The 19,861-nt window shown below is 42.9% G+C and overlaps 1 protein-coding gene across 1 annotated transcript in view; it reads right to left on the bottom strand.

Moving 5' to 3' along the window:
• Positions 1-19,861, bottom strand: part of arid1b (AT rich interactive domain 1B (SWI1-like)) — a 71,446-nt gene that overhangs the window by 39,835 nt on the left and 11,750 nt on the right. The window contains 2 exon segments of the mRNA XM_046836547.1: positions 8,602-8,712; positions 13,307-13,444. Of these exon segments, the coding sequence (XP_046692503.1) occupies positions 8,602-8,712; positions 13,307-13,444 (249 nt within the window).

Here is a 19,861-nt window from a genome sequence, read left to right as displayed (position 1 = left end):
TGCACTCACGATTTGTGAAAAGGATGTGTACGGCTCTTTCAGAGACAGAAGACAAGGAAGGCTCCCGGCCCAGGCGGTGTCTCCCCTCCTGTCTCAAAGCATGTGCTGACCAACTGGCTCCCATTTTCACCTCTATCTTCAACAGATCACTGGAGTTGTGTGAGGTCCCCTCCTGCTTTAAACTCTCCACAATCATCCCAGTCCCCAAGAAACCCTCCATTACTGGACTGAATGACTACAGGCCTGTCGCTCTGACATCTGTCGTCATGAAGACCTTTGAAAAGCTGGTATTGGCCCATCTAAAGAAGGTGACAGAACAGCTGCTGGATCCCCTACAGTTTGCATACCGAGCAAACAGATCGGTGGATGACACAGTCAACATGTGGCTAAACTACATTCTGCAACACCTTGACTGCCCAGGAACATATGCCCGGATTTTGTTTGTTGACTTTAGTTCGGCTTTCAATACAATAATTCCGGGAATCCTCCACTCAAACTCCTAAACCTTACTATACCCCTGCCATCTGTCAATGGATCACCAGCTTCCTGACAGGCAGGAAACAACAGGTGAGACTGGGAGGTGTTACCTCCAGTATTCGGACAGTCAGCACTGGCGCTCCTCAGGGGTGTGTCCTTTCCCCACTGCTATTCTCCCTTTATACTAATGACTGCATATCAAGTGACCCAACTGTCAAACTCCTGAAATTTGCAGATGACACCACGCTCATTGGACTCATCCAAGATGGTGACGAGTCTGCATATAAGCAGGAGGTGAAGCAGCTGGTGCTATGGTGCAGTCAGAACAACCTTGAGCTAAACACACTCAAAACTGTGGAGATGATAGTGGACTTTAGGAAACATCCTTCAACACTACTCCCCTCACAATATCCAACATTCCTGTGTCACCTGTGGAGAACTTCAAGTTTCTGGGCACTACCATTTCCCAAGACCTGAAATGGGAATCAAACATAAACTCGATTCTGAAAAAGGCCCAGCAGAGGATGTACTTTCTAAGGCAATTAAGGAAGTACAGTCTGCCACAGGAGCTGTTGATACAGTTCTACACTGCAGTCATTGAATTTGTGACCTGTGATTGGTTTCCCAGAGCCCACAGCCCACACAAGCTTCAGCCACAAAAAACTTGGTCAGACCATCGACTCATATTACAAACATCTGTGAATATTACTAATGCCAGGATTATTTGTGATGATAATTTGTGATTTGTCACTTTTGTAAATAAATTTGCTTAAGTGGTCTTAAGATTAAAAAAAAATCCCATAACACCACCGTGAGTTGAGTGCGACGCAACCGATGTTATGAAACGTTCTCCCGTATGTTTCTTGCAATAATGTTCTCGAACACTGCAATGTTATTTAAAGGAGAAGTATAAAAAAAAAAAAAAAATTATATATATTATATATATATTATATATATATATATATATATATATATATATATATATATATATATATATATATATATATATATATATATATATATATATATATATATAAATAAACAGAGAGAAAGATGGGCTTCACGTGCCCAGACCTCGCACGTGCTGCGAATCGAACCTTTTCGTGAGAAACGAGATTGGACTGGTTTGCCTGCAGGATACCAGTCGTGCGAGAAAGCCTGAGAGATCAGACCTCTCGGGTCACTCCGGCAGCTGGCTGGCGGTTTGGGCTTTATGAGAGCAGATCTGTTTGAGGTGTTCGAGTCATCTCATCACACGATCATCCTGCGCATGTTTAATTTAACCTCCTTCCACAAGAACGCTTTGATCAAGAGAAATACAAGCCGAGAGCATTTCGAATTCTCTTTAAAAACGCCGGATGATGTGGAAAAAAAAGAAAAGAGAGGGAATGAGAAAGTGGGAGAGGAAGAGCGAGCACATGAGCATCAATTTCTTTCGCACACAAACACACGTTCTTCCCCTGCAGTGAAGCTGTAAGTGCCAGGTAAAGAGCACAAAACATCAATTCTCCATGAGCTAAAAATACTCCAGGCAGGAGGACCACCACCAATACAATGTGGGTTCGGCGTGAGAGATGACAGCTGAGAGAGAGATAAATAAAACGTGTGCGTATACACGTGTGCGTGCGCGCGCTACAGAGAAAGAGCTGCCATGCTGCTGCGACACGCATTTATTCATTCCCTTAATAACAGCCAGCAGACTCCGACTGTCTCTTTTTTTTCTGTATTCTTTATGCCAGCGTTTCTTTCTCTCAATCTTCCACTAATTAGACATTAAACCCACCACTCGTTTTACAGTTTCTCATCTCTTCATCCTATTCGAACATGTTTTCATTAGCCGACTTTAAAGCTAATGAGGTACTTAATGGTGGGGTTTTTTTCCATTGCACAATCCAAAATATTAAAAAGCCAACAAAATGGGCACCCATGGACTTGTGGTTCTGGTTTGTTTCCCGAAAAAACACGAGACGAAAATATCATCATCATCATCATCATCATCATCATCAAGACTACATCCAGCATGGAAGAAAATCTTAGCTTGAGTCATGTGGTTCTCTTGCCTATATAGACGGAGATGAATTCTTCAAAAACATTCTTTAAGGAACACCATTCACTATGCAACTCCAACATTTCTGATCTTCAAATACATCCATGGCGCATTTTGAGTTCAAAGAGTTTACGTTAATTTGGTGCAATTCAATTCATTTTTATTTGTACTGCACTTTTAACAATGAACGTTGTCTCAAAGTGGCTTTACACGGATAAGTGCAAGTTTTTCCCTAAGGAAAGGAAAAACTCTCCGAGATGGCATAAGGAAGAAACCTTGAGAGGAACCTCATCTTCATTTGGGTTGCACCGAATATCCATTTATTACAGATATACAATGTTGTGGGATACAGCGATGGTGATCAGATGCAGATGCTGTAGTCCTGAGTCAGTGCAGCAGACTGTTGACATTAACTACAATCCAAATCCATCCTCAAAGCTCCCGTTCTTACTCCATAATATCATGGATCTCATTTGAGGAGAACACCATCCAGAGGCAGGCCTGGACGAAGCGGGCAGATCCGAGGATAGGCGAGCGGCAAGAACACTGGTCACTGGAACCTCAGGTGCATGTTTAAAGTTTTACTTTGGTATCCTATATTTTCAATAATACCATCTGCCGAGCTCAAAAAGAATCAAGACTAGTTTTGTGACACCCCAGCAGATGGCAGCACAAGGCTGCACGCACTGTCAAAGGGAGCGCCGACCTTCTTAAGTCAGTGTGCACACCGGGAGCTGTTCGCCTGGTGCTAATCTTTGCCATTTCATCATGGACAGCAAGTTGGAGCAACGTGTCACACAAACGTGAGTTTCTCACCAGAAACATCTCACTTCAGCACCCACCCTTAAAGATGATCCACTCAAAGGTTGTCACTATTGCGGAGATCCGGCAAGAATCGCAGAAGGTGCTTGATACGCTTTGAAAAGGAGACATCCAGGACACATTTCAGAAGAAAGTTGGGGGCGCTGTACTGCTGTTCAAGGGGATAGTGTGTAAAGTGGGTAAAGTACTTTCTTGTAAACAGGGCTTATAGTCTTAAACTTTTCACACCACCTTGTATGTTCTTTACTGATGCACTCTACAGTTGTAGGACTGGAAAGAAGATATTTTTTTCCCATTAAACATCCCTTCTTTCTTTCTCATTAATGTTTGCTATTTAGACGTCCGTAATGACTTCGTTTTAACAGACACTTTAAGACATTGTACATTACATCCTGTCAGGATGCCGTCTCTCAGCAGCAGACCTAAAGATGGTGATGGATGAAGAGCTACACAAGCTCCGAGAGTCACCGAAACACAAACGCAATAAAAATACTTATCTGAAACTCGTTTGTTTTATTTCATCATTTGTGAGTGTTTTTTTTTTACAATGTTTTATTGATTACACTAGGGTTTTTGCCGATTACAAAGTCGATGCAATTGAAGATCTGCATCATGACGTCAAATGGCAGCTTGGCGATACCTGGGCGTGAACCTGCGACCTTCTGTTTAATAACCCAGAGCCTTAACACCAATTAGTGCAGTGTGAATATCTGCAAACAGCAGTACAGTGTAAACTAGATTACTAAGTAATAGAATTCTCACTCGTGCGTGTTCTCTGACGCACTGAAGAAGTATTGTTCGTATGCAGCTGGGAGGCCTCACAGGAGCGATGCAGCGTGTGGGGCAATTCATCAACTGAGCTGAATTTGGGGGGCTGAGTACTGAAGCACGGCGTAGCGCTCTCGGCTCGACCGGGGGAAAAGAGACCGCCGTTTCATTCCGCTTTGGTTTGATAGCTGCGATCTTTGATGAAGTGAGGGAGTGGCTCGTAGAGGGAGCACCGTGAGGCATTTACATAAGTAGCAGATCGCACAAAAGGTTTTCGGTGTCGTAGCGTCCCGGCGATGTGAAACAGAGCCGGTGCAGTGATCTAGGGAGTCTGGAGGGAGGGCGGTTGTAAAATCTGACCTACATTCTTTGAGTTGCAGCTGGACGCAAAAGACGGGAGAATAGAAAAAATGTTGACATTATCGACAAATGCCAACATGCAAATGCCGGGTGTGACGTCGCTACATTCAACACCAGTGACCCCACAAACTTGGGTTAAACGTTTGAATAACAGTCCAGAGAGCCGCGTCTGCCGCGCTTTGGTACAATAAGGTCACTTTTATCCTTTCTAGAGTGGGATTTTATAAAGTCTTCCCTGCGCAGTGAACCAGAACCAAACTTTACACGGTAACGCTTTACAGAAGCTTGTAAATATTTTATCAGGCGTTAAAGGGACACGAGGGACGACGGCACTGAGGTAGAATAACGCAGTTATTTCACCAGTCTCTGAAGCTCTGCTGCTGTATCTGCAGTGCAAACACCGAAAAATTACACCAACATCAAGGGAGCACACGGGAGATTTTTTTCAACTGATGGGTGATGCGTTTTGATGACGGCCAAAACTAATTAAAATGACAGATTGATACGTTTCAGTTTCAATCACATGTGGGTGGCATTCTAATATAAATACGCTAAACTTACATAGACTGAAGGTAGAGCAGGCAGATATGATATAATCAAGACCCAAGATTTGGTTAATGTTTATCTCAGACCACAGAATAGGGAAAAACCCGACTGCAGTGAATGTGACTGTTGCATGGTGGTTGGTGTCAAACTGAATAGTTTCAATGTTTAATATGTTGAGCTCCTAGCAACCGAGCATAAACAAAAACAAACAAACAAAAAAAAAAAAAAGAAGTGAGGGTCAACTCTGGTTGATTAGAGCGGTCGGAGAGGAATGGCAGTTGTCTGAGCTAATACAAAGGGTATAGTAACTTGAATAAGCACTCATTATAAAGCGGGTGAGCTGAAAAGCATTTCAACACATTAATGCCAAGAACAGAAATCTGAGGGAGGAAGTTGGCAGGCCACACCTCCTTCACGGCGACTGACAGGCACACAAGCCACACCTCCTTCACTGCGACGGCTGGCACATAGGCCACACCTCCATCGCTGCGACAGCTGGCACAGAGGCCACACCTCCATCGCTGCGGCTGACAGGCACACAGGCCACACCTTCACTGCGACTGACGGGCACACAGGCCACACCTCCATCGCTGCGACTTTCAGGCACACAGGCCACACCTCCTTCACTGCAAATAAACAGGCACACAGGCCACACCTCCTTCAGTGCGACTGACAGGCACACAGGCCACACCTCCTTCACCGGGACTATTTGTTGTTCTTATAAAGAAGCAGCAGTTCCCCTATTAAAAATTCCATTAGAAGAATAATTTGATGAGGCATCACAAGAAAGCCATGCACATCCATAAGCGTCTCCGTGGCAACACCACCAGCAGCATACTGACTTCAAAGCATCGGCTCAGACTTCAGAGTGAAGACTGGGAGTTCGGACACGCTTAAATAAACGCCACAACAACAAGCAGCTTTCTACTTGCCAGTGGAATAATAAGTGCGAACGAGCGTGAGGGACTGCGCGAGTGCGGATCGCAGCGATCAATTTGATTGGTAATTATTCAGCCTGCAGGCAAAACCCCCGCGTTCAGATGAGGGATGAAAGAAGCCGTATGTAAACACTTAGCATCGGTTATGCTTCAGGTCTGACCTGTAGTAACTTTCCTGCTCACATTGAGTCACACGATTCTGAATGCCTGCCACATGTATGCGTGCACACACACACACACACACACACACACACACACACACACACACACACACACTTTCCATCTCACTCCTCCTTCTTGGCAGGGTTCACTGGGCCAATGGGCCAGAGTGACACATGGAGGTTTAAAAATAGCTCAGTGGAGAAGCTGCTGTGTTACAACAGCATTGCCTCTGCTTCCCTTCCTCTTCTCTTCAAGTTTAAAAACGCCCAGTGCTTGTTTTCAAAACCATCACTTTTCTGTTGCATTGAGTACATCGCTTCTTGTTGCTGCTTCAGAAAAATTCCCATAACACCGAAACCGATACCAAAGCAGGCACACCCCTGACCACTGATCCATCCTGCACAATGGAACCAGACAGAAGCGCACTGCTGAATCTTACACCACAGCGCTCGTTTCTCATTGGTCACGACGTGTCGAAAAACTGTCTACCAGCAGCTCTGATGCCAGTCTTAATGCTAATCTAGGGTTTGTATTAATACGTCTGATCTGATAAGTTACAGCATCTACAGAAACAACTCAATCCCAGCAACTTCTATATTCTCGAATTATTCACTGAACCTACACTTAATAATAAACAAACTAATAAATAAAAAAAGTCTTGTTATTTAAACAATGTCATTAATAGTGGAAAATGTTAAGCTTCTCTTATTTAACTTTTATGAAAGGAGTTTACAGTGTCAGTGGGTTGTAACATTGAATATAATTATTATGCCACAAGAATGACTGCATGAGGGAACGCTTTGTAGAAAGATGATGCTTTTGAACCTTCAGAGAAAGCAAACCCAAAAATACAATTGAATGCATTTTACTGGGACATACACCGAGAGCACACCCCCTTCACATGGACCACACCCCTTCACATGGACTGACGGGTACAGGGGCCACACCCCTTTCACTTGGACTGACAGGTAAAGGGGCCACACCCCCTTCACTTGGACTGACAGGTACAGGGGCCACACCCCCTTCACTTGGACTGACAAACAGAGGCCACACCTCCTTCACTTTGACTAACACGGATGCCACACCTCCTTCATTTGGACTGACACAGAGGCCACACCTTCACTTGGACTGACACAGAGGCCACATCTGCTTCACTTGGACTAACACAGAGGCCACACCTCCTTCAATAGAACCAACAAGCACAGCATCCAAACCGCCACTACAATTGGATGGTACTTGACCACACCACCTTCAATTGAACTGTCATAAACAGACCCCCCACCTCCCTTTAGTGACACTGACAGGAAGAGAGACCACACTTTCTCGTTCAGTGAGATGAAGTGGTACAGAGACCACACTTCCTCTACTGCCTGATTCAAAGACCACATAGAAGTGAAGAAACTCATCATGCCAGCTGTATATAAACCTAAAAAAAAAAAAGAACGCACTGAAAAGTGCATATGTCCGTATTAACACAAGCTAATAACGACCTCACCTCATGAATGTATAAATAAAAAGCAAGTATGCTTTGACGCATCTCATTGGCTGAGAGCGAGAGCTCAGCGAGAGACAGGCCGAGCGCCCAATGGCAGGCCGACAGCTCAGCGCAGCGAGAGCCAGCAGAGGAAGTGCTGCAGTCAGAGAGGAATGCATAAACACACAGCCCTTCTCTTCTCCTTCACATCGACACCACTGCAAAATGCATTTTATTCTGCACGGTTTAGATAAAAAAAAAAAAAAACGACACAAGCGCCCGAGTAAATACCCCAAACTACAGTACGCCTCTTGATAACCGGACAATGACTGAGAAATGAAGAGGAGAAAGAATGTGATGAAGATAAGAAGGAAGAAATGTTGAGTGGAAGCAGGATTCGGCAGGGGGAGCCCATCCTCTCCACTCCAGCTCTGCGACTCGTTAGAAGCATTCGGGGCCACGTGATCGTCCGATTGCAGGCTTTCTACACTAAATAGATACGTAATCGTAACAAAGATGAACAGAACACACCGGAAATCAAACTAAGCATCTATCATCCTCTTGTTTCTCTATAATCTGTTTAAATGCAAGACTTGACCAACTCTGTGGTCTTTTCATCCACGGATGAATGCACTTGTCCAGCGACAAATTTATTTTCAAATAAAATCTTAAAATAGATGTTTTGACGTTTGTTTGCAGACATCACGCAGGAGTCCGTGAATTTCCCTCCAGAAGTGAAGCATTTCTCAACTATATCTAGCTAAATGATTAAACCAGCGAGATAACGACTCCTCAAAGCTCGAATCCTTAACCCTTTATCTGAAAAGAATATGTAATCTCAGATTTTTTGAGCGGCGCCCCCTAAAGTGCGAAACGTGCAAAAAAATTTTTTACATTTAAGAAAACCCTTCTCCGGTAAGTTGCGTTGGAATGATTAGGGGTCAAACGTATTGCGTTTCAATACGGACACAAAGACCCGGGTGTTCAGAAGGTCTACTAGAACTTACCGGAAGGCTGGATGGCCGCTCTTGCTGATTCAGGCCCATCTCGTTGTGGTTGGGTTTCCCAGGAGGCATAGAGGGCTGGGCTCTGCTGCCGTACGCCTCCTGAGGAGCGTCCTGGGTAAAGACAGAAGGGTTTTTAGTCTAAATAAAACGTACATTTAATGGCATTTGGCGGACGCCCTTATCCAGAGCAACTTACATTAGTCATTTTATACAAAGGAGAGGGATTGAGGGCCTTGCTCAAGGGCCCAGCAGTGGCAGCTTCGGGGTACTGGGATTTAAAATCTCACAACCTTTCGATCTTCACCACCGATCCACCGTTTAAAATAAATAAATAAAAAGTCGTGTGAGAACGTCGTCGTTAAACTGCAGTGTACACGTGTCCTACAGCGGGTTTGTTGTCTACACAGAGATGTAACGTGAGACACCGAGTGCTGGTAGCCACATGCTCCATGCACAGGAGTACACAAAACACAATCTAGTGTAACATCTATTTAAAAGGTTGACGAGAACGGATGGGGTGAAAAAGAACAAAAAAAAAAAAAAAAAAAAAAAAAAAAAAAAAAGGTATTATAGTCTGTATATATGCTGTTCAGAAATGTACGCTCGGGTACAATGATAACTGGGTCACCGCGAGATCACGCCCACAAGCTGCTGTTTACAATGCGGTCGTGACATTTCCGCTTGGTAGGAATAACGTCAGCCATATTTTAGTTCTTTGGACACGGGGGAACTCGCGGGGACGCCGCATCGCTGTGATTTACAGGGAAGATGAAGAAAGAGAGCACGTGTCTGCTCAAAAAGACCCAAAAGTGGCATCGTGGTGGTCCTGAGATTTTAACTCACGACATCTCAATCTAAACTCCAACGCCTTTTTCCACTTAGCTACAAAAAACACGCAATCCAGGGGCTTCCTTTTCATCCTTCTGGAAACGTTATTTCCACGTCAGAGGCGGCAAAGGAAAAAAGCCGCGATGAAGCTAATGAAGAAAATGAAGAAAGAGCTGAAAAGATTCTGGAAGAGCCTCCTACTTTATGGGATTTTGCTCAGCCAAATAATACAAAACTGAAGCTACACTGATTCTTAACGCAGAAGCTTCTTGCAGGGCAAATAGTCAAAAATAAATAAATCGAATAAAAGTCAAAAGTAAAATCCAGGAAAAAACAGGACCCAGAACAGAGATCCACGCAATAGAATCATGAGCGTCTATTAATATATTCAGGAGAATCAAACGAGATCAAAGGCATTCAAAATTTCTTTGAAGAATTCAGGCTAGTCTATTTTCACTTTAGAATCATTTCTAATAAAGAAAAATAAACAAAAGATTGTTAGTAGAACTGACATTTTTTTCCCAGTCTCTAAAAGCTGATAGAAAGGTGTTCATTAGTTATATCATATATATTTTTAATTCTTTAGTACAAATATAATGCCATATCAAGATTAGATTAAATTTCTAGATATTAGATTCTGAATTATAGTAATAATAATAATAAAAATACGCTACCGGATTGAGACGCGTGACTTTTCCTACCGTACATTTCTATCGGCTGTCTTTGGATGTAGTAGCATTTCATTATCCCTTCACTTATACGCTATGAAGATATGCGGTACATGAGCAGGAGTGGAAGATCTCCTGCTATAAAGCTCCGACCTCAACCCTACCGAACACGTTTGGGAAGAAGGTAAACACCCTTGTGGCTGAATGATGAAGTACACTCCAAAATCAAGTAAAACATCTTCCCAGAAAAACTTTCTTCAGCTTCTCCCGTTAGGGGTCGCCACAGCGAATCATCCGCATGTTTGATTTGGCACATGTTTTTACGCTGGATGCCCTTCCTAGCGCAACCCTCCACATTTGTCCGGGCTTGGGACCGGCACTAAGGCTTGTGCAACCCTAACGGCTGGGGTTGGTTCCCTGACCGGGGATCGAACCCGGGCCGCAGCGTTGAGAGCGCCGCATCCTAACCACTAGACCAGCAGGAACCTTCCCAGAAATGGAGACTAAATGTAGGATTGGATGTTCAAAAAAAGCACAATTTTATGATCAGGTGATCAAACCCATATATACGTCATGTATTAAACTCCTTGATTGAATCTTCCCCAAACGTTCAAAGTACACTCTGTCGTATTTCTTCTATGATGTTAAAGGTGTGATTTGGTATTCGGATCCCAGAGGACGCTTTTGTGTGGATCGCAGAGCAAAACCGCGCGGCCAGTGTGACCGTTACTGAGTAATAGCATTCCTTTCGTTTTAGTTATTTATTCCAGAGCGAAGAGAGCAAAGCTCACCCTCTTTTTCTGTCACACTTTCAAAAGGTTCAGCTGAAGTTCGCCCATGAGTTAAACTGAAACCTTAATACCAGGTCGAGCACTAAATGAACTATCGTAATGTCTAGGTTTCCTTCTCCACTTATTATTATTATTACTACTGCTATGCTTCCAGATAGGAGGTTCTGGTAACCGATATAATGCTTCGTATAATCTAATCTAACTGCAAAGCGAAGAAAAAACAGGGGATGAGGGCATTTTTATATACCACACGCTTTTATATACCAAAACCAAACAAGGACACAGTGTTAAACTCGGAAATTATCTGCTACTGAGAGAGCAGTAGGTGAGGCAATAGCTCGTGGTTCTCCATTAATTAGCGTATCTCCTTGGAAACAAGTGCTAGCAGAACCTAATGATATCGGTCGTCCACCTTTAGCAAGGCGTGAGGCCAGAAAGTGCTTGGTCCCCGTAATCACGATTCAAACAGACAGATTCATCAAATTCTCAGACACTAAAGATCCCCATTAGCTGAGTCATAAAATTGTGTAGACGTGCTTCATATTGGATAGTCACATTCACACTTTTGATATCAGTAAAACAAATAAACACAGTCATGGACGTTGCTTGCTCGTATCTTATCTTCTGCATGATGTCTGGTGCAACAGCTCGAAACTAAAGCAGCAGACAACCTGATTAATGTAGACTTTGTGCCAGGAGGAAAATAATGGCTTGATTTGAACTAAACCAGCCATAACAGTCCAAACACCATGAGGTGGTAAGAAAAAGTATCAAGGCTTGCTATGTTTTCAAGAAAGTACGTTATTTATCTACACTTACACACCATCACCTTCAAAATAGTCCCCATGCACAGCAAAACAGCGCTCCTTGCGTTCCTGCCACTTCTTTTCGAAGCGTGTCGGGCATCTTCTGCGATCGCGCTGGATCTCCGCAATGGCGTCAAAACGGGGAGCTATGAGCCAGATCTTCATCTTCGGGAGGAGTGCGAAGTCCACACGAGCCAAATCTGACGAGTAGGGTGGGTGCAGAAGTGAGATCGTGTGGATTGTTCTCCGGTGATCATCATGCACAAGTTGCTGAATGGTTTCGCCACTGAAGGACTTCCTGATCTCTCGTTGTCTTCCAGTGAAGTTCTTCTCAAGTTCTTTGCTCTAACTTGCAGTTCCTCATGAAATCGCAGATGTGGTAATACACATGGTCAGAATAGCACCAGTTACACCATTATTAATTAAACTATTTGATATCAAAAAGTGGGGTTGTTTTTTTTTTTTTTTTTAGGCAAATTAATTTTTATGCTACAAATTTTACCGGGCAAATATTAAAAATGTGAATAAATATATGAGAGGCGAAATTAAAACCTTCAAAGCAACACATTTAAGCACAAGGTCCTTTCTTTATTCAGATATAAAAATAAATAAAAATCATTTTTTAAAATCACTGAACATGGGCACCAAATCTCAAATCAAGCACCAAAATGTCCGGCAATTGAAACCGTCTGTGTTCTAAAAAATTTTTGTGGAATATTAAAACAGCCTTGAACAAGTATGGTATCTTTTAGCTCCACGCCAAATCAGCCCTTGGAAGGAACCTTGGCTTGCTTTATTTCCATCCTACTGGAAGCGCGCACACGGCCGAGGGTGAAGCCGGCCTGAGCCTACAGCCTGGCGCAGAAGCAGAGACAGAACAGCTTGTGTAGAAACTCCTCCACAGCAAGACGTGACGCTCTGCATTTCTATAGCGGCTGAGATACGGGGAAATTGGAAAACAATACGCAACGTGCTTCAGGAACGCCGACACTGCGCCACATACGGAGTGGCATTTGGGGAAGAATCGAATCAAAACAAATACGATTCGATAAATAGAAAAACAACCAGAAATAAAAAAAATTACAAAAAAATGGAAGCCATGTCTAGGAAGAAACAAGGGGAAAAAAATCATTAAATTACTTACATTTTAAATATATTCTCATTATTTCACATTGTATTTGTAATGAGAGTGTAGGAGTTTTAGGGGCCCCCCTGAGTCTGTGTAGGAACGTGGAAACGTTTCTCAGGACAAATACTGAAAATGAGAAATGACTGCAAGTGTACACAAAGGCCCGAGGATACGAGCGAGCACAAGCGCCATGCTCACGCTGCCATCGATCGCTTGCATGGCCCTGAGAGATCCACACTCAAGGTCAGTTCATTACAGCGCACACACACACACACACACACACACACACACACACAGAGTAAAACTGAAAAAGCTAGAATGCAGACGCTGGATGTAGTCGCATGGAGCCAGTCAGACAAAAAGTTGTGTGTGTGTGTTTGTTTTCGCTGTGTGAGACTGTCTATGCCTGTCTGAGTCTCCACTGCATGTGTCCGTGATGTTTCTGTTGCATGTCTGTGTGCTGTGCTGCATTAAGGCTCCTACCTGCTGTGGTGGAGCTCGAGGCTGCATGTAGGGAGGCTGTGACGGAGCTGCAGGCTGCTGATGAGGAGGGCTGAAATACGGAGGCTGACCCTGCTGGCAGTATCCCCCCGTGCCCTGCTGTCCGTACTGCGCCGGGACCTGCTGGAGAAGATACACAGCGCATCAACTACACTGGTACAGTTACTCAGCTACAATCATCAAATAAACCCTGAGTAAAGGATAAATGTTAAACTGCACTATATAATGACCATACAAAAAAAGGTTGACATGGTAACCGAGTTCCTCGCTGGCCGTGCCATGTCCTCGTTCTCAACTCAATTAACATTTTAAGAAGTTAATGCCAATGAACGTTGACACCACTGCGGAGATCCAGCGTGAACGGCAGAAGGTGCTCGACATGCTTCGAAAAGACTTCCAGGACACATTTCAGATGTGGCAGGAACGCTGGGAGTGCTGTATTGCTGTGCATGGGGACTATTTTGAAGGCGCTGGCGTGTAAACGTGATAAATAAAGTACTATCGGAGTACTTACAAGACAGAGCTCATCTTGAAACTTTGTGATACCACCTCGTATGCTCCTCGAGTCTACAAGTGGCTTTAAATCTACACGTGTGAAACTCCACGCCAATTGCATCGAACACACTCACAAAGAGCCGTCTGCCATCTTCCGCATGAATAGCGCTACTCCTGCCTGAGATTAACAGGGGAAGGAGATGAATGCTATCCCATCGCCAGGATGTGTAATCACCATCTCATATCTGTTCCACTGCTCGAGATGTTCTCTTTTGTCCATCACTATGTTCTTGGTTAATGAATTAAAAATTAATAAAACAGATTTATGAGCACTTTCCACCCTATCAAAACCTCAGCCAATGTATTTTTTTAATGTATTTGTGTGTGTGTGTGTGTGTGTGTGTGTGTGTGTGTGTGTGTGTGTGTGTGTGTGTGTGTGTGTGTGTGTGATTATTAAAAATAATAAAATTGACCCATTTGTTCTTGTGGTACTGGGAGAAACTCTGTGGTGGATGAAGTACATAAACCATGTATTTGAGTTAAAGTAGAGATACAACAGTTAAAATAAAAGTGTCCCTTTTACAAACATATTTGCCTTCAAACGAACTTAAGTATCCAAAGTACTAAGATTTATTACGGCTATAATTACGATTCCAATTATTAAGACTCCTTGTTCAATCAACTCAGTTTCACATGAAAAGACTCATGTTACACTCAGCAGAACAATCTACTATTAGAATAATATTGATGAGTCAAAAAATTAAGCCCAAAACCTTTTCAACTAGTTAAAATAAATTAAAAATAAAAATTCATCATTTATTCCTCTCTAAATGTTCTGCCAATCGGAATTAAGGCTGAAACGATTCCTTGAGTAATTGTATATAAATACACACAGAGCATTGTGTTTCCCCACGGACCATTATTACTGACGCAACACCCGCTAATATCTGGAGCGCTCTGGAGTGATGGAATTTGGTCTCCGTGAGGGAGCGAGTGCAGAGAGAGATGTTTGTTGGGAACGTTACGCTCTCATGGAGTAATCAGGAGCTGAAACACTCGAGGGCCAGAACTCTGAAAGCCAAAAATCAACACTGATGGCAGTAGACCATCCCTGCCTGCTTCGACGTGAAGGCTCGTGTTTGGCAACGAGAGTGCACGCGAGTGTGTGTGTTGAAATTGTCATATGTGAGCTCCAAATCACCACAAGCTGCCTCAGCCAGGGTTACGTAACATGTTTACAGGGGAACAGCTGGTACTGGCACAGCCTCTTTGCCTCATCTGGAGTCATCTGCGTTCATCACTTGGCCCAAGCAGAAAGAACAGACGAGTCGCTATGACGACTTTGTACCCCTTTCCCTGCACTAATCAATTTAGCCATGTGGTTGCCCATTTCCGCTTCCCCATTCCTACACACACACACACACACACACACACACAAACTCCCCACAGAGGTTGATTTAGAACCTGAATATTTTGTTGTGATTTGTTTATTTGGTACAAACAAATTCATGTTACTCTCAGCACAACGATCTATTAATAGAATGATATTAACGAGCCCAAAACCTTCTTTAAAAAAAAAAAAAAAAAAAAAAAAAAAAGGCAAGCCACTGGTGCTGCGGCAACTTCGAGTCAGGAGTTTCTTCCATCGTTTATTCCTCTCAGGATGTTATTAGAATGTGAGAAGAATTAGGGCTGAAACGATTCCTTGAGTAATTGTATTTAAATACACACTGAGTATTGTGTTTTCCCACGGACCATTATTACTGATGCACCACCCGCTAAAATCTGCTGCAGAATGGGAAAAAAAAAAAAAAGAATGGAGGAACCGTGAGAGAACAGCAAGGGGTGAGGAGAAGATTCTGGCCATATATATAAAGATATGCTTTACATGGGTTGGACTGGAAGATCTTGAGTGGCCCTGCTATAGAGCTCTAACCCCCTTGAGATGAATGTAAACTCTGACTGCACCCCAGGCCTCCTCACCTCACCTACATCTACACCTTGCCTGACTTGAACACCTCTATTGTGGCTGAATGAGCACAAAACCTAGTGGAACATCTTCCTGGAAGAGTGAAGGTTATTATAACAGCATATAGGAATTAAACGTGGGATAGATGGGATGTTCATAAAGTACATACCGATCTTATAATCAGGTGTCCACAAACTTCTGTCCATATAGTTTGTACGTCCATCTCTTCCTACTGATTTTTCATTTCTATTAAGTTCTTTGTGATCAAAGGTGCTTTCAGGTCTGTTTTCTCAGTGCATGGAAAAGCCCCAAAATTGTGGTCTGCTGAATGGAAAAAACCTCCTTTGATTCATGCGTGTCATCATTCATCAGTTTAATGTAGTGTTATTGTGTAAACTGTATCTTCATGAAAGTCGCACTGGATCTGTTCTGTCGTGACTCGCGAGCATCAGGTTGTGAGATCGGCTCGCTCACGTGTCAGTGATGGTTTCAGTTAAACCGGTGAGAACAAACACTAAATCTAAAAGCGGCAAATAACAGCAGCAGTAAATGACCGCATTTTTAGTCACTGTTGTGGTTTTCAGCGAATGATTATGCATTTGTACATCAATTAATATTTGTAATTTTTTAATCCAATTAATTGAAGAAAATAACCAAAAACATCTATTTAATCAATAATTGAAATAATCGTTAGTTTCAGCCTACTTCTGCTCCACACACACACACACACACACACACACACATAAAACCACCTCTGCACACTGGAGGCTTCAGATTAAAGGCATTTCTCTATTTATAGGAGATCAGGACCATTTACTATTACTGGTTCTGCAAGCATTAAATCTACTACACATCTGTAGTGTGTGCGTCTGTGTGTGTGTGTGTGTGTGTGTGTGTGTGTGTGTGTGTGTATAAAAGAGATAGAAAGAGAATGAATCATGAACAAGTATTGGCACGATGAGTGGGAAAAAAGATGATAAAAACACGTTTTATTTCAGTCTCGTCCACAACACAAGTCTTAAACCATAAGATCACCTGCTTTTTGAACATATCCATTTAGTCCCTATTAACCCTTATAATAGCCTCCATTTTTTGGGAAGATGTTTCATTGGATTTTGTACAACTGGGAATATTTGCACTTCTGGTAAATACTAACTGCATTTCATTGCCTTGTACAATAACTCGTGCAATGTAAAAGTTAAATCTAATCTGCATTTAGTTGCTGTGTACCTGTTCTTATGTAGGTGAGGTGAGGAGGTCTTTATCCCAAAGGTGTTCAGTAGAGTTGAGGTCAGAGCTCTATAGAAAGCCACTCAAGATCTTCCTCTCCACACCATGTAACCCATATCTTCTTGGAGCTGGCTTTGTGCACAGGGGCATTATCATGGGTTTGGGTCTCTTAATTTAAATGGAGGAACCAAAAATGGCTGGAAAAGTCAAGTGCCCTAATACTTTTGCCCATATAGTATGTGTTCAAAAAACAAAGCGCTCACAAGGTTTTTGGCGGATCTTTGCATCGTCATGATGAAGAGTTGCTTCGATGATTTTACCCTGAAGTGACGACACAAAGCTTCAAATTCCTCCATCATACGATTAAAAAAGTCCCGATGCCGTACAGAATCTGATTCACCCGACACTTTGGCACACGGAGTCGAACTCGACACCAACGAAATGCCCAGGGGACGTCTCCACCATCAACACATTTGGTCCTCATTGCGATAACTTGTAACACACTTCAAACAGAATAAACGCTTTTAAAGAATTTCGCTTTGACCTTGCTCTGACATTGACCTTATTAGAGGAATTACAAAATGATTTGCTGGTTACAATGTTAACTTCGTATCCAGCCATTTCATATCATCTCCATTCTTGAGATACTGCACTTACAGTAATCTCCAGCAAAACATCATAAAGAAGGTTAGCAGAGGGACTTTCCAAACTTTCCCAAGTTATAAGTTTCCCATTAATCTAATATCACAATACAAGTTGGAATCCATGTTTCCTCAATAAAGTGCAGCTCCCCAGTACCGGCAGCACTCATGCAGCCCCAGACCATGATGCTACCACCACCATGCTTGACTGTAGGAAAGGCACAATCTTCTTGGTACTGCTCACCAGGGAGTCGCCACACATGCTGGACACCATCTGAGCTAAACAAGTTTATCCTAGTCTCATCAGACCACAGGACATGGTTTGAGTAATTCATGCTTTTAGACAGGTCGTCTTCAGCAAACTGTTTGTGGGCTTTCTTGTGAGCCAGCTGCAGAAGAGGCTTAATTCTGGAACGACTTTTTACAGTGGGCGGAGTATGGTCTTTAAGGACCAATCAATAAACAGCACACCTCAGCAATGATAGAACTGTAATGAATAGATATTCGGGGACACAAAAATGAGGATAGGTTCCCTTCGTAGTCTGGTTCCTCTGAGGGTTTCTTCCTCATACTAGATGGGAGAGTTTTTCATTGCCACTGTGACCATTGGTTTACTCATTAGGGATAAAATAATAAGGGTTAAACTTGCAGGCACAAGTTCATATTTTATATACCGTATTTTTCGGACTATAAGCCGCTACTTTTTTCCCCACGTTTTGAACCCCGCGGCTTCACAAACTTCAAGCCAAAAAACTGAACCCCATAACATTAGACCAATGAAATTTCCAAACGGAAACGAAAAAACGCACTGCTGTCTCTAAACTCGTTTGTGTCCTGCACCTGATCCGATACCGTCAGGATGAACGACAGCAGGGATCCCCTGACATCTGACTCGCCAATTTCAGATGAGCTTGTAGAAAGCGTTGCCCTCTGCTCATCTTATCCTGCAGTTGATCAAAGGCATTATTTGTCCTCCAGGAATGGTGAGAGTAAACATTAACAGCACAAAAAAAATGCCCTCCCTGAGGTTCTAGATTATACAAACCCTTCCAGGCTCCGACGATCTCATTATGCGACGACCACTGAGTAACAAAGTGCTTTTGGAGAGGAATTTTTTTTGTTGTTGTTCCGTCACGCCATCATCTGGGAATGGTTTGCACCAATTTTTATCTTTTGGCTGTGACCGGGGGGCGATCATCGTCTGAAACTTAACATGAGAGTCCCCCAGCATGCAAGCTTTCATTGAATCTTATCAGGGAGCAGTCAAAGTCTGCAAGTCAGAGCAACACAGCTCAGAAACACACAGTGATGTGTGTGTACGTGTAAATAAAGCAAAAATCTAAATCCAAATTCACTCTTCTTTGTGCATTACATGGTACTAATTATAATTTGAATCGTTTTTTTGATTAGCTACCAGTAATTATGGTGGTCGGCACCACGACCGCCCAGTAAAAACACGTTTTCTGAAGGGATCTCACCGCGACATAACTACCGTATTTGTCGGGACCATTTTTTAAAGTAAAAATAAAAAAAACAAAATGCATTCAATTGAAAACAGTACTGAGACAACTGGCTTTTTTAGCCATATCCAATTCCTCATGGACCATCAAAAGCAAGAGCATAAAGCAAGCTCCATGAACATATACTTTACGTGAGTTGGAGCAATATCTCCTGCTATAGACCTGCTATCTGACCTCAACCTTATTGAAAATGTATAATCGAAATGCTGACTGCACTCACAGCCTTCTCACCTCAACTTCATCAGTACCTGACTTTACCAACAACATACACAAGCACACTCCAAAATCAAGTGGAACATCTTCCCAGAAGAATGGAGGTTATTATAAGAGCAAATGGGGACTGAATGTGGAATGGGATGATCAAAATCCGGGTGATATCATGGTCGGGTGTCCACAAACTTTTTGTCCATATAGTGCACGGTTGCGACGGCTTGTGGTGGTGTAGTGCAGCCTGATGCGTACAGTTTGCCCAGATTTTTACTGCTCATACACCACAACAGTCTTAAAGTTATATGGTTATTTATACAGTTATATAGTGGAACATCAGCAAAACACGTCCCTGTGCACCTTGTAGACACTATAAAAACAGGTGTTCAAGCCCAATGCGCTCTCATGGTTGTTTCCCAGAAACCAAAAGCCATCTCTCCTGCCAAGACTATCAATTATCCAAAAATGTTACAGC

This window comes from Silurus meridionalis, chromosome 23, assembly GCF_014805685.1.
Source record: "Silurus meridionalis isolate SWU-2019-XX chromosome 23, ASM1480568v1, whole genome shotgun sequence".
NCBI lineage: Eukaryota > Metazoa > Chordata > Actinopteri > Siluriformes > Siluridae > Silurus > Silurus meridionalis.
Note: the sequence above shows the minus strand (reverse complement) of the source record. Positions and strands in the feature narration are given on the sequence as shown.